This window comes from Drosophila miranda, chromosome XR (assembly GCF_003369915.1).
Source record: "Drosophila miranda strain MSH22 chromosome XR, D.miranda_PacBio2.1, whole genome shotgun sequence".
In the NCBI taxonomy this organism is placed as follows: Eukaryota; Metazoa; Arthropoda; class Insecta; order Diptera; family Drosophilidae; genus Drosophila; species Drosophila miranda.
Window position 1 is genome coordinate 3631656 of NC_046674.1, and position 19832 is coordinate 3651487.

Sequence of the window (19832 nt, forward strand, 5' to 3'; positions counted from 1 at the left end):
TTAAGTGTCTTGACTGACGATAAAATGACTCAAAAGTGTAAGTATTCTTGGCATTTTAAATGCATTTATTTACAGTATCCAAATTCTAATCGAAGATGTAGGCTGTAGGCTGCTACTACTTGCACTCCTTGTTCTCGGCATCGATCAGGGCGCGAATGCCATCGTACATCTCTTTGACGGCCTCGTACTCGGTGAGACCCATCCGTCGTTTATTGGAGATATCGTGGACCCCGCCCTTGGCCTCGGTGTGCTCGCCGCTAGTGCCTCGCACCTGCAGATTGTATTTGGTGGACAGCTTTTTCATCTCCTCTGGATTCGCCGTCAGATTGGGCAGCTTGATATGAACGGACGCGCGGATTGTTGTGCCCAGATTTGTAGGGCAGAAGGTTAGATAGCCAAGACGCTGGTCGCGGCTGAACTGCAGATACTTGCCCAGGGCCTCGACGCCGCCGATCATGCGATCGTACACCTTGCCCAAATCCCCGCCCTTCTCCATGGAGATGATGCGGATGTGGTCCTCTTCGTTAACCCATACTAGGAAATTGCGCGCCTCGTTGAAGTAAATGCCACGTCCGATGGGCCAAAAGCGCGAGGCACCAGCCGTCTCCAGGAACCGGTCGCCCTCCTTGAACAGGAAGTGCTCGTCGATCAGTTTCTGCTGCACGGATTTCTCCATACCGCAGAGCGGTAGGTAGCCACCTTTATATTGACCGCTCATCGTATTCAAAGCACCGGATATCATGCACTCCAGCTCCGCATACTCAAACTCGCTCAGGCAGGGATTGAAGGGGAAGTTTTTCACAGAACGTCCGCATCGGACACGCGTGGACACAATGTACTTGTTGTTAGGATCAAGATTAGCGAAATCCTTGCCCTGTCCGAAGCAGGACTCGGGGTGCTTGTCCGTTTTCTTGAAGCCCTTGTGGTAGTCCTCGATAATGGGATCGAAGATGTCGGCAAACGTTTTGTACGCCTCTGCGTCGGGGGCGTAGATTCCCACGCCTGAGTCGTGGTTGCACAGCCCAGATTGAATGCAGTCCAGCAGCGAAGAATTGAAGGATGGTGTTGTCTTCTTTTTCAAATTGTCAAAGATATCTTTTTTAAGGTGCTTTTTCAGCAACGATTTGGAATCGGAGGCAGCTAGTTTCTTGTAGCCCTCTTCCAGCTGCGCCAATGCATTCGAGTCTACAGGCTTGCCTCCCCCTGTCTTGCTCGCATGTCGGCAAAAAACTTTAAATGTCTCTAGGCGAAATGGTCGTAGTCGCAGCATAATTTTAAATTTAACTGAAATTTTGAAATGAATTAAATTAAATTAATTTAAATTATATGTGAACAGCTGAATTTGATCGATATGGCAACGCCAACGCCTCTATATTTTATTAATTATTTCCTGGAACTACTTTTGGCGCATTGGCCAATGTACGCTTGAGTTCTTATTATGGATCTTTATTAATTATTATTTAAACTACATTCATTGTGCTTAGCGTCAAAGTCAGATATCAAGATGCCAGACCGCTTAGCAGAGTCGCCGGTGTTGCCAACCAGCGAACGACTCTAATCTCAGTGTTGCTGAGGGGCTGCGATCCGGGCTGCCACATACTGTTGCTGCATTCGCGTCTCTATCGGCATCGCGTGCAACTACTGTTGCCGTCTTATCTCGCTCCTTTCCGCCAGAAAGCGCACACTGTTTTTTATATTTGGCACATTGCTACCGATTCAGTACCCGATTCAGAGAGCGAAAAAGAGAGCTTTAACCGATTTGAAGAGAGCGAAGAGTAGTCTTAACGCGTTCTATGGGCTCAGCTGGGAGTGTGCCCGTTGGCTTTTGCGCTACTGTCACACTATCAACTGTGGTCTGGTCTCACTGTGAAGGGCGCGACCCTGTTAAAATTTGATTTTCAGGGGATTTTCAAAGATTTTGGAGGCAGCGATGGTGTCGTCCGATGTCACTCATCCCAGAAGTAGACCGTAAAAAAACATTCGACGATCCCGAGGCGGATCAGGCCACAAGGTCGTCCCACTCGTAAACTTAAATTCAAATTGTTCGCGCCCAACCAATTTTTAAATTCAACTTGGGGCATTTTTTGAGCTATTTTTAGATAGGTACACTTGGGTATACACACTGCGATAGTCCAGTTGCTCGACTTCCCATGCCCACAGATAAGACATTGTACAACTGGGGCATGTATATATTCGTACAATGTATACAATACATTAACATGCAGATAAAATTCAATTTCACCATTCCATTCCGTGCAAGCAGCACACACAATACAACAGACTCATGAAGATTGAAAAAAAGTGCATATTTAATTCGCAGCATTTGTTGGTATAATAATAAATTGAATTTCTGTTTCGTTTGCTTGGCGAACACATTCAGATATTTCATTATAATTAAAAATAATTACTGATACAGGCTCCAGAACCAATTGGTGGATACACAAACGGGCCGGGCCGAGCAAGGCCTGGCTGGTAGGCTGGCATGCTGGCAGGCGATCATCATGTCATCAATGATCTCGAACAACAATTTCAATTTCCAAATACGATTTCAATATGCATTACTTGAGTAAAACTGGTTTCAGCTGTCGCTATCCTCTTCCAATTCAAGGCAACATTTGTGACTGTTCTGTTTTTCTGTTTCTATCGCTTCTAACGCTTCTATCGCTTAGAGTCTAATTAAGTAAGTGTTCAATTGATACTTTAATGGCTGGCTCTTCTTTTCTGGTCTCTGGTTCTGTTTCTGTTATGGTTCTTTCGACAGTTCGCTTTCATTTTCATGGTTATTGTTGGTTTTTTCCCCCTCCGTGTTGTTTCCATTTCATCTCGTGTGTGGCGTGCTCCAGTCCAATTAAAGTCCATGGAAGGCTGCTAACATTTATTCGTCCTCCTTTACCCTCCCTCCAAACACACCACACCTACTTGGCGGGCGAGGATCCAAACACGGGCTCCTCCCATTTGTGGTGCACCTCGGGAGTCAAGTTGCTTATCTGTACGTGCACGGCCTGGTGTTTCTCGTACTTTGGTGGAATGGCGCACAGACGGTATTTGACCTCATCCCCGGGCATGGGCACATATTCACCTTCGATGCTGGAATTTTTGTGAGCAGTGAGCGAAACGTTAAACGGTGGGCGAAGCGAAGGTTGAATGCATTATTTAACAACTTACTCGGAAACATGGCAAAAAACGTCCTCGCCACCGGCGGTGGGGATTATAAAGCCGTGTCCTTTGCTACGGCTAAAGGACTTTACCACGCCGGTCACCACTGGGTTCTCCAAGGCCCGAGCCGAGCTAAATTTATTCCATTTTTTGTTGGGTTTATGTTGTGTTTTTTTTGTGTGTGTTTTGTGCGCGCGCAAAAGCGACGGACAGGTCCAATGGATGGAGGGAGCAGTGGGAAGAGACAATTAAATCAATGCCAGAGAAAGGGAGATGGAGATGTAGGAGATGGACTTACGTCGAGGCCGTGCGTGTGCGTCGCGTGATTATGGGACTCGGTAGCTGCAGCGAGGCATTCGGGCTGTTATTATGATGATGGAACACTGGCGGCTTGGCGGAAAGCATCTTCTCGGGTGTCTTTGGGTCAGCCATGGTTCTTTCAAGTTCGGTTCTTTTCTTTCGGTTAGTAGAGCAGTGGCAGGAAAGCGGCTTTCGGGTATGTGTGTCTGTGTGTAGCGGCGTCACTGTATGGACGGCAGCCAAGTCTATTGAGTTCAAGGCCAGGGGCGCAGAGGGTTAATTGCGTTGTGGTATATTTCGCCCCGCAATGTCGCCTTACCAATCTTTTCTATCTGGAAAAGCTCCCTCTCTATCTTTCTAATTAACACCTGTAAATGATTTACAATTGTAATGAGCAAACTTTCTTTGGTTTGCGCTTTGCTGTGCTTTGGCGGCGGCGGCCACCAATACTGATGCAATTATTTGCCGCGAGGCGAAATGCCGGTTGGGTTCGATGGAATTCTTACTTCAACTTGAAACTCACTGCAGGGGTTTCACTGTACGTGCCGTGACTTTATTCAGCTGGTATATCTTGCACTTTTACCGATTTCAAAAGCGGTTTTTTGATTTTTTCAGCAAATCGCGGCTGCGAAGGCGTCCAAAGATAGGGCAGTGTGACCGTGGAATTATCTATACTTTTCGCCAGAAACATACCGTCCGTTCCAAATATACCGTGAATATACCGATGAAAAAACGAGCTTAGCCCTCCTGACCCTCCTCTATTTAAACAGGTGAAAAACTTGAGTGTTTACTGTTTGTAAATTCTTCTTGCAGATCCATTATACCCTTCCTCATTACTCGCAAAAAAGACTGCCATACCTTTCACCTGAGCTGCGATACAATTCGTCAAGATTCATAATTCTTGTGGAGTGTATTTTAATACTGGTCGACAATGGGCTAACCTTTCTGCCCATTTTATCGGCGTTCGCGACACTTATCGCACTATTGAACATCGTAATTTATAAATATTTTAAACTTCAAATGAAAATGAACAAAAATTTCAAATCGCAATTAGCAGCTCCCTGACTGGTGCGATCACTTTTGCTTCATGGTGATTTTGGTGGCATTTTAATTACTCCCTTTTAGAGTGTGCATGAAATTCTGAACAACCAGCCATCGACAGAAAAAACATCGATAGTATTACAAGGAATATCGCACATTGCTCTACACTAGCTGTTGTCGAAATAAAAAAGAATTTCTTAAAAACTACAACACATTTAAAATATCAAATTTTTTGCGCCAACTCTTGATGAAATTTAAGATAATCAACGGTTATGAGTCACGAGGAAAGTGATGACAGTTGGGAGCAAGTGGCGGATACCGATGACGACGCCACCGCCGATGCCGATGCCGACGACGACGCCACCGCCGATGCCGAAGCCTATTCGGAGGAAAGTCAGGAGTCCCTTCAGCCCGTTGTGCGACGCCAGAACTGGCAAAGATTTATCGCACAGTACCCCGAACTAGCGACGGTTGGCGGGCTGCCAGTGCAACTGCAACAACTCGAATTACTTATGGATCCAGGACTGTCAGCATTGGCTGTCCTGGCGCCGTTGGAGCGTCGCGAGGCTGATGATGAGACTGATGCGCAGCAAGCGGCTGCAGCAGACGATGCTGCAAATGATGTGGAAGTTCTTGAGGCAGAACTGAACGCCCTGGAGGAGGATGCGGAGCCACAGCCGCAACCTGCCAGTCCGCCGACCAACTCGCAAAGAGCCCCAGGACAGGGAGATATCATAAATCTAGAAACACCATCGCCGCCAAAGAAACGCAAGCGTCTATGCGCTGCAGGCAAAAGCCTAACGAAGACGCCCGAGCCGACAAAGGCTCCTGCGCCACCACAAGTGGACGAAGACGATGGTCTCACGTGCCCCATTTGCCTGGACTCGTGGGAGATGAGCGGAGAACATAGACTGGTCTCTTTACGCTGCGGCCATCTGTTTGGAGAGGAATGCATCCGCCGCTGGCTGGCCGAAAGCCAGAGACAGTCGTCCGTGAAGGTGTGCCCCCAGTGCAAGTCAAAGGCCACATACAGGGACATCCGCCACCTGTATGCCAAGCGCATCGTAGTGGTGGACACCGAAATCAGGGATCAGCTGGAGGAAGAGCGCCGACGCAATCACATCCTGACCACAGAGCTGTCGGCCGCAAAACTGGCTCACTTCGTGACCAGCGATAAGCTGTTGCAAACGAAAAAGAAATACGACCAGCTGGTCGCTTTGACCGAAGGAACTGGCGGCCGTGGAGCGTTCTCCGTTCTGTCGGATGCAGCAAAGAAAAGGCCCATCCAGCAGCTGCCCATGCATCGCCTATACATGGAGAAGAACTTTGAGATCACCCGCGACCCCGGCTGCCGCGTGATGCACTTCTCCGGCAAACACTCGCTGCTGATGGCCAGCCAGAAGAGTGGCCAGAGCCTGTTCCCCGGCTACGGAGTGCGCTTTATCGATCCCTTAAACTTCCAGCCGCTGCACTTCCTTTACACAACGGCCATGCTGGTGCGGGATATCTCATTCAGTGACTCGAAGCAGCTGCTGGCTGTGTCCAGTCGCGAGTCCAAGATCAAGCTGTTCGATGTACGCACCAAGCTGCACTCGTGCATGGTCTCAGCAATGGATAAGACGCTCTGGGCCTGCGGCTTCGATCGTAACGACCGGGATAACTATCTGTATGGAGGCGATCTCCGTGGCGGGGCCTACATCTATGATCTGCGCTTTCCCGATAGCATTCTCGGCCAATACCAGGCCACTGGTGGGTGCATCTACAACACTATGTATCTAATCCGAAAAAACTGAATTTTGTACCTTTATATTTTTAGAGAACTTTAGTCCTGTGATACACATCGAGGCTGTGCCCCCGAACAAGACCTTTCCCTATGGGGGATTCCTCGTCTGCCAGCTTTCTGCGTTGTCCTTCTACGAGTATGTTTCGGCCGGCGAAGTGGTCCAGGCCACGCGCCTCAATGTCGACGGACCGTTCCTCTCAATGCAGTACGACCATGTGCAGGACACTCTGCTCATTTCGGCCCGCAGCAATCCGAGCTCCCCCAACTCTCGGTTCATACTGGGGCAACTGGACAAGATCGAAAACATCCCGGTGTTCCGGGTGAGAGTCACCATCTTTGGACCCCCAGCAACGCCCATCATGACACGACCCACTCAGCTGGGTGTCGAGGATAACACCCTGATCGTTGGCTATCTGCAGAATAACAGGCAGCTGATGCTGCACGACGTCCGCCGGGAGGAGCGTGTCCAAACGATGCCCGTCAATGAGGTGATCTACGACTTTTGTCCCGTGAGCAACAGCATTGGCTCCTATCTGGCCGCCTTGACCGACAATAAGTGTCGCGTGTACAAGCTCAATAGCACGGGATAGAGAAGGATGGATAGATGGATGGATAGAGAAGGGTGGATTGATGGATCATTTTCTGTGAAAATGTATCCTCCTTCAGTAAATGTTTAATTTTTTGTATTTTTAGTTCTTAATTCTTGCGTTTATTAACACATTTCTCAGAACATAAATCTAGATGTAATTCCATGTAATATTTCACGCATTTAGTCATTCTTTTGATTCTGGATTTCAATTGATTTTCGGTTTACTTTTCTTTTCTTTATTTGCGAATGTGTGTGGCTTGTAGATGTTCGTATAAAATGTTTTTTTTTTTTTTCCATACGATTAATATACATATAAAGCTATAAAAAAATTGTGTTATTTTATTCGTACGAGTATTCATTACAGATATATGTAGACATATATATAGATATACATATATCCTCCCAAAAAGGTTGAAGAATGCATGAAACGATGAAAATGATGATGCTTTCTGAAGAACAGTCTCTCGAAAAGGAAAATGTTTACAACAGAATTCCCTCCTTAAATCGTTTTTTGTTTTGTTTTTTGTATCGAAAACTAAATCTAAATGAGATGGAAACCACATCACATCCCTCCCATAGAGTCATTGGTTATTGGTTGTGGGTTTCCTTATAAAGTTGGTATCAAAAAAAGTGTTGTTCATCGTTGGTCATTTTGTTGTTGTTGTTGTTGTCGGATCTTTCTGGCATAAATATCGTATCGTATTGTATTGTATATTCGAACAGTAGTATAATGTTTTCCGTATTTCTAGAGTTAGTTCTTGAGTTGAAAGACGTGTAGATCTATACTTTTCAAGTATAATTTGAATATATTTTGTGTATGGTTTGTGTTGTGTTATTTGTGTGTGTGGGTGTGTGTGTGTGTGGGTGTGTAAGATCAGAGAATACGTGTATCGATCGTCTCGTATATGGTATAGTATTATATGGTTAGAGATATATAAGATACTTAAAGAACTTCGTAACTTAAATTGTAAGACAACTAAATATACAGTAGCGACAGAGAGAGGTAGAGAGATAGAGATAGCGAGAGAGAGAGAGAGATATAAACACTAGATTCACTTAAGGGCTAAACTAAATGCAAAACGTATAGAGCTCCTACACCTAACCTTCCTAACAGGAAGGAGGAGAGGGAGAAGGTGTCTGCATTCATCAGGGATTCAGATTCAGATTCAGATCAAAGCGGAGAATCCCCTTGAGAAAATGTAGACATCATCATTTACAAGAGTCTAAAAAATAAAAAAAAAAATTGGTTTGGGAGAAAGAAGGGGGGGGGGGGGGAGGGGGGTTTATCTGCTTTTGGTTTTTCTTAATCGGCTCCTCCTCAATCGATGCGCGCATAGCGCGGCACTATATCCTTGCTAATCCAGTAATTGCAATGCTCGTAGTCCTCCTGCGGCTGTGCATCCTGCCCCACATTGATCACCCTTCGGCGTGGCTCGAACGACTGCACCGTGCCGTGCGATACATAGTAGTAGAAGAGCTGCTGCATGGCCGACACATAGCGACGCTGCTCCACGGTGTGGGGCTCATAGCGACCCAGAATGGCCTGCACATCGGCATCCACTGTCGCCAGCTGATCCTCGCCCTCGCCCTGGGTCACCACATAGAAGGGTACGCTCGGCTGGAGGCGGGCATTCGTCAGTAGCGGGCAAACGGTGCGTATGTCCGTGATGATGGACACCAGAGCGGCGTAGTTCGTGGCATTGTAGCGTTCGATCACCTCATCGGTGAGGCCCAGGGCTCCGATTTGCGAATTGTTCAAGTACTCGCGCACCTCCTCCTTCGTCCAGTTGGCGTGCAGCTCGCGCAGCTTCTCGGTGTGCGCCTCATGGGCGGTGGCTCCCACGACCAGCAGCGGCTGCTCGGTGGCCTGGTCGCGCTTCCACGACTCCGAGGGATGCTGGAACAGCACATCTCCATCCAGGACCAACCACTCGTGACGGCTGCCGCTGTTTATCTCCTGCGGCTGGGGCAGATCCTGGGGGAAGTGCAGCCAAGTGTCGGGTGTGGCGGCCCACAGTTTCTCGCTGGAGGCATCGCGCAGGCATCCCACATCGCTGCAATCCAGGGTGACCATCAACTGCTGATTAAGCTTCTCCGCCTCTGCCAGGGGCTTGCCGGGGAATATGGCCGATCCGGAGGAGGACCAGGCGCGTGTGTACAGATCCTTGAGCTTGGGGGAGCTCACCAGCGCAGAGACCAGAGTGGCGCCCGCACGATGTCCCAAAAGAGTCACGGACTTGGGATCGCCTCCAAAGTTAACGATATTCAATTGGATCCACTTGAGTACAGCAATGATATCGGTGAGAGCGTAGTTGCCAGAGGTCCTTGGGTGCGCCTCTTTCGTGAGCGATTCCAAGGCGAGGAATCCAAAGATGCCCAGGCGGAAATTCGGGCGCACAAAGATCACGTCATGGGAGCGGGAATAGCGGGCCGAGGGACGCAGTATGCCAGGCGATGGCCCCGCCAGGGACTCGGCGCCAATGAGCACCACCACGGGCAGGGGATTCGTGTAGCGCACATGGGGCGTCACCACATCCAGGAAGAGGCAATCCTCGTCCCCCACAGTGGTGCCGTTGCCCAGTCGCTGAGTGCACACGACGCTGCTGTTGTGCGTCTGCAGCGTGTCGTTCCAGCAGCCGTCGATGCTGTCGATCAACTGTGCGGGTCTCCAGCGCAGTTCATCCACGGGCGCCTTGGCATAGGGTATGCCACGGAAGGCAAAGGCTCCATCCTCCTTGACCCCCTCCACGGGCCCGCAGCCTGTTACGGCGAGAATGTAGCGACCCTCGCGTAACGGGGGAGAGGTCAAAGTCTCGTGTGTCAGCACATATCCAATCACCGCGAGGAGCAGCACAAACAACAGGATGCCGAAGGCAATCAAAGCATCGTCCACGCTGCATTTGTAGCCACGGAGGCGCTGCAACAGCGAAATGGGACGATCGCGTTCGTCCTCTTCGGCGGCGAGCTTCTGTTCTGCGGCCAGTTTCTCGTCCTTCAGTTCACTTTTGATGTCATCCGTGCCATTGGCATTCTTGACGGGTGCACGATCCACCGTGTCCTGATCCTTGAGCGAATCATCCAGAGTCTCCATCGAGGCGAGGCCTGCCTTGCCGCCCAGCCCCATCTCCACATCGTCGCCGTTCTTTCGCTGCTTGGGGATCATATTCGCAATCGGAAGTTTGATGGCATTCAAGAGTCCTCGCTTCGGTGGCGGATCCACGGCTGCTACGTCCTCCGCGGCGGCAGCTTCAGCAGTGGCTTCTGTGCAAATGGAAATCTCAGGTTAGTTCTCGTACAAATGAACAGGAAAATCTATGACATACCCGACTTGGCATCCGCGTCTCCATTTACGAGCGCCTTCTTCTCCTTTTCGGCTCCTGGCTTGCGCACAAAGAAGCTCCTGAGACGCTGTCCCAGGCCAGGACGCGGCTTGGGCTCTGCTGCTGCTGCTGCAGCGGCGGCATCTCCATTGACTGCCGTCGCCTCCTTGTCCTTGTCCTCTGCATCCTTTTCGAGCAGCTCGCCCTCGGCGCCATCGCCCTCTGCCTTGGGTTTGTTTTTCATAAAGAAACCCGGCAGCTTGAGGCCACCGATGGGTATCTTCTTGGGCTTCACCTCGCGCTCTTCCTTGCTGATTTTCTTCTCCTCTGCCGGACCGCTGCCCTCCGTCGGCTGTGGCTTCTCCTTCTCCTCGGGAATGTCAATGATCTCATGTCCCTTCTCTTCAGTCGTCTTTTCGCCCACCGGCGACTTCTTGCCCGCATTGGGGGTGGCCGGCTTCGATGACTGCGGACTGGGCGTCTTCTCGGTCTTCTTGCTGTCCAGCATCTTGTCCGTCTCTTTGGGCTCCTCCAGCGTCTCCTGCTGTGCGGCCGTTGTCTCTGTCGGTGGCGTTTCCTTCTCCTCGAGTTCTCCCATTATGTTTTTTGTTTTTCGATGGTTCTTTGGCTCTCAAGATTCGTTTTAGAGAACTCTGCGAGAATTCTGCAACAAATGGAAGGGAGAGAATGTTTAATGCAAGTCCGTTTTTGGCAGCAAACGACGGCAGCAATCCTTGGTGGCAGGACAAACCTTTGACTTAGTTGCTGCCGTTTCTTTTCGAATTTGTTTATATTTTTAGAGATTTTGAGGGATCTACGATCTAAGATCTATCCCGATCGCTGGCTGAAATGCTTCTGAAATGCCGCTGCCTGCTGCCCGCGGTCTTTATACCCTCCCTGCCGATCCCGGTCCCGATTCCCGCATCCCGATCCTTTCCATTTCCTTTTCCAATAATTTTCTCTACCTGGAAAGAGCACGTACCTTCTGCTCTGCTCTGCTCGGCTCGGCTCAGGTAGAATCCTGGAAAATTGCTCAAATTTCCATTGCAACATTCCCGTTGAGCCGAGTTTTTTTTTTTTTGCTTTTTTCTTTTTTTGGGGCGGGAAGACCGCAAATTTATTGAGGCGACAGCTGCGCAGGACTATCATTCGGTTGCTGATCGTCTGATCCCTGTCCCATATCCTAGATCCTTTTACTTCTTCCATTTTTCTTTCCACTTTTGGTACGTGCGCCTTTCACACGTTGCACGTTGCACGTTCTACGAAAACGTTCTTTAATTAGCGAAAACCTATAAAATCAACGTCGCATCCGACCAAGGACATTTTGGTCATTAGAAAAGGTAACACCGCCGACGCCGCTTTTCGCAGCGGGATCTCGAAGGATCAGCGGGTCAGAGGATCAGCGGATCAGTCATCAGTAGCAAAATCACGTCGCACAGCTCACAAAATCGAATGGCCAAAAGTCATGACAAATTTATGATAAAAATATACCGAAAACGTGGAAATTGTGACTTTTCTTTTTTTAATGATTTGATCGTTAGAATGGCATTAGACTGCAGACGTAGACTCGGGGAGGATCATTTGGAATACATTAGGAAGCAATACGGTAAAAAGCAAAGGCAAATGGTAACTTTTACAGGGAAAAAGGAGTCCTTGAAGAGAAAAATCACTGCGGTTTCCCATATAAGTGTCTAGGGAAGAGACGGCGACTGATATTTGCTCAAGGTATCACTTATATTTCAACTAAAGAGTACAAATATAGCTTAATTTATACATTAATCGGAGTTTTTTAAAGATCCAGTGAACCTTTTAAAAGAAATTAGGTATATCGAAGATTTCGCTTGATTGGCGATCATTGATTTTCCAAGATCTAAAGAAATCACTGAAAAGATCACTTCCAGATCCCCTTCTCCCACCCACTCTTATGATTTCCCATAGATTTCGAACTTTCATTGTCTCCATTTTCTCTTTAAAGTAACATTTATCTGTGATACTTTGATGTATTTCAATGGCTAGGATGATCCTTCAAAAGGTAAAGTTCCAATACCCGTATAAACCATTGATCAATGATCTTTTACAACCAATACGAGCACATCGATTTTTCGTTCAGTCAAATCCCTCATTAAAAGCTTATCAATCAAGGGTATGATCTCCGTTCTCTCTACCGTCAATGGATTTCATTTAATTTCCTAGAACACCATTCGCCCCACAAATGACACACTAAACAATAATCTCCCTTCAGTCCCGTCCCCCATCTACTCTACAACTGCACTCATTATTTCCCCGTTTTCCTCACGCATGAAGGCGACACAAAAGATATGGAGAACGTGGGGGGAATGCAATGGGGAAACATCGAGGGAAAAACGATGCCAGGTCCCGACCCGACCTTTGCTGGCTCTGCTGTCATGTAAATCAACCAAAATTCCATTAAAATTTGAACTTTAAGTTCAAAACGCATTGCGTGTAATAATCTGTTGGAATATTATCACTATATTTTCTATGTGTTCTTCGCTCTCTCTCTCTCTCTCTCTCTCCCTCTCTCTCTTAAAGTGGAAGGAAAATCGAAAGCAAACCTCGAACATCGACATCGACATCGAGACATCGTCGTCTGTTGCGTATCGAAAGTGAAAAGAGTGTCACATGTGTGTGGCATGAAAGAGTGCGAGAGACACAGAACACACAGAAATCCAATTGAATCGGATTTCAAAGCATTAACGACCCAGGAGCATGGGAGTGGGGAGCAGATAAGTGTTGTCTGGTTCTCCGATTCTCTAATTCTCTGGCCCCGAAGTGTAGACACAAGTCATGGGGCCACAAGTCGTACATACATACATATGTATGTCTATATAAGCCCGTCTCTCTTCCTTAGCTTCTCCTTCTGCTGCTAAACAGAAATGCAGGTCAAAGTAATTACAGTTCTCGCTGGAAAATGGAGTAGGCTTCAAGCATCTACGAGTATTTTCTGGATGCCACTAGCACAGTGCGTCACAGCACTTTAGTACCACAAATAATAGCATAGCTGTTCCCGTATCGCCAGTTGTCCCTAGAAATGAATGTATCCTTTCGCTTATGGGAAATTTGGGCAGCAAAACCACAACATTCACGAATGGAACAAGGCTAGTGGCCTTGCAAGCCTTCTTAAAAGTTCTCCCCTGGATTTAAAAGGGGAAAAACTACAAAAAAAAAAAAATAAAGCCAAGTCCTTGAGGACTCAATGGAGAGATATGGAACTCCCTCTAAACCGGAAACCTCCATTAAGCTGTGCGCTAATCGGATCTATCTATCTTTAATCGGATTGTTGGGTTCCATTGAATAATCTTTTCTAGGCGAAACTTTAGTCCCTAGAATTCATACATATTTATATTTCGAGTGTTTTCATACTTTTGCAACGCACTGTTAGAGTGTGATCCCAGCTTCATTCTCACTTTGATAATTGCAAAAAGAATGTACATATGTATTAATAAACTAAAGAGAGAGATAGAGAGGGAGAAAGATATCTTTTTCTATAGGTCCAGACATTCCATAAAAAGCTAGATATTTAGAGAGAGCGACAACGATGTAGATCAACGCCTAATCATCCTTTTGTTAATTAGCTGAGAATGAGAATCGTTTGTGGCCGCGAATGAGACTCGTTTGTGGCGTGTCCACCGGCGGGGGTCAAACAAACAAAACACAAATTTGGACGCGCCCGGAAGGGCAATGAAAAGCGGCGAAAAAGCGGTACAAAAGAAAAGCGTTCCCTGTTGACACGCACTCCCCCATAGCCCCATAGCCCCACCCCACATTTCCTCTCTCCCTGTCTCTCTCTCTCTCTCTCGTTCTATGTGGCATATGTGACCGACAAGCGAAGCGAAGGGGTCCGGGCCTGGGCCGGGGTCTGGTGACTGTAGCCGTAATTTGTCTTGGCTCGTAAATTAAATCAAATTCGAAACTTGCGTTTGACATGCAATTTCCCTTCCCTTCTTTGACTTACAATTCCATGTCCTTCGCATTTCCACTCTCTCTCTGCACCCCACAGCGTTTTCCAAAATTTAATATCTTTTTTTTGTTCAAGAAATTACCGTTAAAACATAAAAAATTGACCACAAATTGCGGCGGGGATACGCTTAAAGAGCATTTACAGTGGGCAACTGTGGTAGAAAAGTGGAACATACGGGTAGTGCTGGAAACCACTTTCTTGCTAGTATTTTTAAATATTTAATGCTAAAATATTTATTTTCAATCTCCTTTTGTTTCAGTTTTTGTCCCACTGTTGCACTAGCGCCGAACGATTTTCCCCCCTTTTGTTGACAGCCACCACCCACCGCCCGTAAGCCCATGTAGATCCCCGTAGCTTAGGCGCAACAAATACATAAATTCTCGTGGAATATCTCTCCCATATCTTGCGGACATGTCAGGAACCACTTTGAAATGCATAAAAATGCAATTGCTTTTGGCCATTTATTCTATTGTTTCACGTATAGAGGGAGGAGGGGGAGTGTTCCAGGCGATAAGCCCCCCTGCTGTGAGTGAGAAAGCGACAACTGCTACACGAGTTTTCAGTGCTAACTGTCATCCAAGACGCAACCTGTGTGTGTGTGCGTGCTTGTGTTTGTGTGTGTCTATCCCTCCCTCTCCCACTCGCCAACAAACTAATGGCAGCGAAGCATGAAACGAAAAAAAGGAGGGGGCGGCAATGGCATGGAAGAAGGGGAAATGTGTAGGGGAAGGAACAGACCTGCGTCCTGCTATTATTATTTATTACTGTTCTTGTTTTTGCTCCTGCTGCCACTTTACTCTTTCTATTCGATCAATCGCCCTCACCTATCCTTCTCACACCCCCGCACACACTCCCACACACACAGATCACTCCTCGTATATGTCGCTCCCACTCACACTCCCACACGCTCTCTCTCCTTTCTGTTGCTTTTTTTTGACTTGCGACCAAACCACCAGATGGCGCTTGCCGCCCTTCGTATGTGCGTGTGTGCCGGCATTAAGGTGTCGCCATAGAGAGAGTGAGGGAGAGGGCTATACTGATTGATAGGTGAGTGGCAGAGAGGCACAATAAAAAACACTCACTTTTACACTACTACTACTATTATTCTTATTATGCACATGTGCGTGTGTGGGTGCTTTTTATGCTCAATTAAACAGGATATTGGAACAACTGCTGGACACTCGTCGCGTCAGAGTCCCGGACATTAAGATTTCAATGATAACGAATGAACCAACGAACACTCATTTATAATTACAGACAAACGAGGAAATTTGTCTAGACAGCCGCCACCGTCACCGCCACTGCCACCGCCACCGCAACAACAATAACAGCAATCAACGGAAAATGCTATTTCCAGGCTCCTACTCAGGTGGCTGCCCCTGCTCCGGCTCCTGCTCCTACGCCCCCAAGTGCTGGTGCTCCACCAATCAGTGTTTTTGATTCAATATCCTCGGGCAACAGACATAATTTTTCAATTTGCTCCACAAATATCCCTCCAGCAGAGCGGCAGAGCAGAGGGGAAATCCTCTCTCTAACGAAGTCAATTTGTCAGCCAGACGCCATCCAAAAGAGCGGCAGAGCGATGGCCATGCAGGTGAGGCTTTGCCAGAAAGCTCTCCCACTGGCTGAAACGCCTCACCTGCATGGCTACATGTACCTTGAAACTCTGGAGCTCTGGAAACGAGAGCCCGCAAGGGCCAACTCTTGAAATTAACTTGAAAATATTTTGATCTAACAATTTATTATGCTTATTTCTTTCAAGTTTGTTAATTTCATGGCAATTTATAGAGGGGGGTGGGGGGAAGACGCAATTCCAATCAAAAGTGGGATGATTAATGAATACCCCGGACACGTGTGCCACGCGGGAAGGGGCGCGAAGTTCAACCAAGCATAAGCTATGACGAGAAACACAGAAACTAGAAACCGCAAAACCCCAAAAGGTTGGCTGTGCACGTGCTCTCCTCTCTCTTTTTCTTCCTTTTTGATGGATGATAATCTCCAGAGGCCACAGAGGAGAGGGGAGCAGAGAGCAGGTAGTGAGCGGAAATTGGTAAACGAGTGTGTTCCACACAAACGCACACATACACAACAAACCTCAAAGGATCTCCCCTCCCGGAAGGCGCCAGGGCTCTCTTGTGGTGTTGGTTTCTGATAGAGGCGGAGAGAGGGAGAACACCACTTCAAAATAAGGAAATTTTTATGAATTTGTTATTACACTCGAGAGAGTGCAGAGCAACAACAACAAAAGAATGGGAACAGTGTGCAAAGGGAGAGAGAATAACCTTGAATCGCGTTCATCTCATCTCTCGTTTGTTTACCTCCGGTATCATAGATTGCAAAGAGTATGCCTGATTCATGGAGATCAATATATCTATATTTTCGTTCAACAAACGAGTAGATCTGGCCAGGTGATGGCGTAGATAATGGGATCTATAGACAGCAGATTTGTTCCATGCACTTCGATCATATCTTTTGGCATTCTTTAAGTTCCGATTTAGTATAATCATGTCCACTGATCTACCAAATATCATCATATTCGGTAATTCGGAATCGTGGTAAAGGGTAACCGTCAGTCGACTACAACAGTCCATGTTTTTTGTCCTTTCTTTGCTGTCATTCCCATTTTATTGCGCAGTTCCCTTTCCCCCTGTCCCGAGAAGGAGGGACATAGATAAGCAAAGATTTCTTTCAAGATAAAAATGCCTGGAATTCTCGTGGAAGGCAATTGAAATTGTCAACAAATTATTTATGATGCTCCTTCTCCTTCTCCTATTCTGCACCCCTCACCGTCTAGGGTTCCACATGTAATCCTCTCATTAGTCAATTGTCAGCAGCTCTCGAGTGGAGGATATTCTCTTTTCCACTCATGATTGCTGATGGATTTACAGTTGAAAGTTGAGGAAATTCTCAAACGTTTGACCGTGAACTACCATTGAAACCCCAAGAACTGTTGTTGTTTATCTTGAAAAAGGCGGGCGGAGGGAAAAAGTGTTGAATATGTTGTTTGGATTGTCTTCAATTTTCTTCATTTCCTTTGCTATCTTTTCCCCTTAATTGCTGTTGTTGTTTACTTTTCGAGTGAAAGCCGTCAACACACACGCCCTAACGCCCCAAAAACTCCGCCCATTACATAAGAAATGTTTCCAATTGAATTGTAAAGCAAAAGAAAATGAGAAACTGTGGCACACTCATCATCATCGTGCCCCGTGCCCCATTCCCTGGCGGGGCGGGCGGCTTTTGTCTTTTGAAAACTTGGCAAAACAATGAAGGAAGTTGGGCATTGGATTTGGGGGGAGGGGGGGGAGTGGAGTTGTTCCCTCAATAAATCTCTTTTCGAATGCAAATGTTGCGTCAGCTTGGAAATCTTCACTTTCCTTCATTTCTCACACTCCAACAGATGTCTTCTTCTTAAAATTTCCTTGGGTTTTCTTTGGTTTTTGTTGATGTTTTCTTGGGTTTATACTTCAACGATTCCCCGGAAGTCGTTTTCTTAGAGCAGATCCCCTTTTTTTTGTTTTTGGTAGAGCAGCAGCTGCGAAGGCAACTTTCTATTGGGGGATCTTTCATTTGTGATCTTTTCCTCTCGTTAATTGCCATCACCTATTCATTAATTATTGAATTATAGTTTCTTTATCCCCAATTTCATTCATTTCCTCTCTCATTTGTTTATGGCACCATCTCTCTCTCTCTGTTTAGGGATTTATTCTCCCGAGCTCCTCTATTTTTGGTTCCCCTCCGAAATGTTGATGGATTGAAAACTGTCTCTCTGGATGGCATTTGAGGATTAGCAGACACATTATTGTTTATGAAAATGTTCAAAAGGATTTGTCACGCCTTTGATTTATGTTAAATGTTAATGTTTTTCTCCGGGAGAAAAGGATGGAAATGGAGTTGCAGATGGAGTTGAATCTTCTATAAAATCATTTGACACGAGCCATTAGACCCCAAGAGCCACCATGACGATGACGATGACGATGACGATGATGATGGGTGTGTGTTCTGGGGGGATTATATTCCATAGAATCATGGAGAGGCGCCATTAATCTTATTAAGAGCTTAGAATCGAAGCAAAGTAAGAAATCTTGTAGCCAGAGAAATTATTTGGGTGGGGTGAATGTTTTCGATAGGCAATTAATGGATTGTGGGGGATTAGAATGACTAGCTTTATATTTTAGGAAATCAATTCAACCGAATACTAAATCTTGTTAACTAAATAATAATACCCAAATAAAACTTTTGTGGGACCTTCAAACGAACTCTCGAATGATTTCCATTACCTTACTTCCCTAAGCTCAAGAGTAGGATATCCATCTTCGGCTCTCTTCGCAAAAATGTTGCTCAAAAGGGTATTTTCGTGACGTCTAGTCTAGCATATTCCACGCATTTTTCTCTCAAACGTAACTAGTATTTCCCTTGGTTTCCCGTTCCTTTTCTTTGTTCCCCTACTTGTATATTCCTTTTGTCTTCTGTTGTCCCTTTTACTCGCACACTCCTTAAATTTCTACCGCAATTGTTTGATTCTTACTTGTTTTTCAATTCCCGCAAATGGATATTTTTTTTTTCAGTTCTTGTTGTTTGTTGTTGCCGGTACTTCGGCTGCTGTTGAGGAATAATCCGAAGGTAGTCGATCCGAGTGAAACGTGTACGAAGTCCTTCCTGCAGGACGCTTTAAGGTGTGTATAACTGGCTTACACAGATTTGTTGTATATTTTTATTTTAGTGGTTATCTCTTTCTTTTGATATCTTTTTGCACTAGAATTTTCGTTTGTTTGCACTTTTTTATTTTGATGAACGCAGAAAAAATAATTGTTTCCCTTTTTGATATCTGGTTTTGATTTTGATTTTGTTTTTTTTTTCTTTTGATTTGATTTGTCTGTTTCTGGTTTTTGTTTTTATCGCAATTTTCTCTCTCTCTCTCCCTTCCAAAAGGAGCAAAGAATCGGAGGAAGAACCGCCGAGGACAGAGTCAAAGGAAAGAGCGTGCGAACGGTCGCGATTCAAACGGTAAAGTAAAGTAAAGTCGCGCTCTCGTGGTGTTTTCTTCGTGATGCCTGGTGTTGCTCAATTCGAATGTTGCTAGCGTTGGCAGGGCATGTTGCGAAGCTCTACCTCGTATTATACCCTGTATGCATGTCGTTTTCTAGCAACATTTTCTGCACAAGCAACAACCACAGAGAGAGCAACATTTCTCGCAATCGCTCTCGCTCTCTTTGCTTTCCGATTGTCACTCTGCTGGAAGCGGCTTGCATATATGCAGGTAGCAACATTGCCGGCATACAGTTGCGATCAAAATAATAGCTCAGAAAATTTAAACTGTGGTCTGTGCTTAAAATAACTAAATACTGATTTTGGAGCTATATATCAACATAACTTGTAAAATGAAAAAGACTGAGGCTTAAACTTTAGCATTGGACACACAACAGAAATGAATAATTAATTGTTTTTTTCGAATTGTGTATTTGTGAGTGCTATTATTTTGGTCACAGCTGTGACGCTCTGGCATTCAGGCATTCAAGGGTTGATTGTCGCTCCATTTCATGCAGCTGGAAAGCAGCAGGCGCTCTCGCTCTCTGTTTTCCCTCTCTTCTGATTGTGCATGCGAGAGAGAGGGCTATGTTTCAGTGTACAGTACATGCAAAATAGCGTCGCGTCTATTGCGTTTAT

General features: G+C 46.3%; 4 protein-coding genes across 7 annotated transcripts; 1 reads left to right on the forward strand and 3 right to left on the reverse strand.

The window, feature by feature from the left end:
* Window positions 1-38: 38 nt before the first annotated feature.
* LOC108151557 (arginine kinase) lies at window positions 39-1793 on the reverse strand. Its single transcript, XM_033387634.1, has one exon. It carries the CDS (start codon window positions 1268-1270, stop codon window positions 116-118), a length of 1155 nt encoding a protein of 384 aa, XP_033243525.1. The 5' UTR covers window positions 1271-1793; the 3' UTR covers window positions 39-115.
* A 497-nt stretch (window positions 1794-2290) lies between these two features.
* On the reverse strand, window positions 2291-4128 carry LOC108151675 (cold shock domain-containing protein CG9705). 2 transcript variants are annotated; one of them, XM_017280418.2, is made up of 5 exons: window positions 3980-4128; window positions 3776-3824; window positions 3455-3701; window positions 3166-3288; window positions 2291-3087 (listed from the first exon to the last, which is right to left on the reverse strand). In XM_017280418.2, exons 3-5 carry the CDS (start codon window positions 3586-3588, stop codon window positions 2916-2918), a joined length of 429 nt encoding a protein of 142 aa, XP_017135907.1. In that variant the 5' UTR covers window positions 3589-3701; window positions 3776-3824; window positions 3980-4128; the 3' UTR covers window positions 2291-2915. The 2 variants fall into 2 exon arrangements, with proteins under 2 accessions (XP_017135907.1, XP_017135906.1); XM_017280417.2 differs by having other exon boundaries at window positions 3963-4128.
* Window positions 4129-4503: 375 nt separating this feature from the next.
* Window positions 4504-7845, forward strand: LOC108151674 (E3 ubiquitin-protein ligase RFWD3). The gene is made up of 2 exons (XM_017280415.2): window positions 4504-6246; window positions 6314-7845. The coding sequence occupies exons 1-2, from the start codon at window positions 4770-4772 to the stop codon at window positions 6868-6870; spliced, it is 2034 nt and encodes a 677-aa protein (XP_017135904.1). The 5' UTR covers window positions 4504-4769; the 3' UTR covers window positions 6871-7845.
* On the reverse strand, window positions 7653-19188 carry LOC108151673 (neurotactin). 3 transcript variants are annotated; one of them, XM_017280413.2, is made up of 3 exons: window positions 18694-19188; window positions 10193-10853; window positions 7653-10130 (listed from the first exon to the last, which is right to left on the reverse strand). In XM_017280413.2, the coding sequence occupies exons 2-3, from the start codon at window positions 10785-10787 to the stop codon at window positions 8188-8190; spliced, it is 2538 nt and encodes an 845-aa protein (XP_017135902.1). In that variant the 5' UTR covers window positions 10788-10853; window positions 18694-19188; the 3' UTR covers window positions 7653-8187. The 3 variants fall into 3 exon arrangements, with proteins under 3 accessions (XP_017135902.1, XP_017135903.1, XP_017135901.1); XM_017280414.2 differs by lacking the exon at window positions 18694-19188 and adding an exon at window positions 10941-11060 and having other exon boundaries at window positions 7653-10127; XM_017280412.2 differs by lacking the exon at window positions 18694-19188 and adding an exon at window positions 10941-11060.
* Between the last annotated feature and the right edge of the window lie 644 nt (window positions 19189-19832).

Excerpts from the sequence above, each read along its gene's own strand:
- LOC108151557 (XM_033387634.1), bottom strand. The coding sequence starts at position 1,270 with ATGCTGCGACTACGACCATTTCGCCTAGAGACATTTAAAGTTTTTTGC.
- LOC108151675 (XM_017280418.2), bottom strand. The coding sequence starts at position 3,588 with ATGGCTGACCCAAAGACACCCGAGAAGATGCTTTCCGCCAAGCCGCCA. Across the intron at positions 3,289-3,454 it reads CGCACACGCACGGCCTCGAC|CTCGGCTCGGGCCTTGGAGA; the intron begins GTAAGTCCATCT and ends GAATAAATTTAG. Across the intron at positions 3,088-3,165 it reads GTTTTTTGCCATGTTTCCGA|CATCGAAGGTGAATATGTGC; the intron begins GTAAGTTGTTAA and ends CAAAAATTCCAG.
- LOC108151674 (XM_017280415.2), top strand. The coding sequence starts at position 4,770 with ATGAGTCACGAGGAAAGTGATGACAGTTGGGAGCAAGTGGCGGATACC. Across the intron at positions 6,247-6,313 it reads CGGCCAATACCAGGCCACTG|AGAACTTTAGTCCTGTGATA; the intron begins GTGGGTGCATCT and ends TTATATTTTTAG.
- LOC108151673 (XM_017280413.2), bottom strand. The coding sequence starts at position 10,787 with ATGGGAGAACTCGAGGAGAAGGAAACGCCACCGACAGAGACAACGGCC. Across the intron at positions 10,131-10,192 it reads AGACGCGGATGCCAAGTCGG|AAGCCACTGCTGAAGCTGCC; the intron begins GTATGTCATAGA and ends CCATTTGCACAG.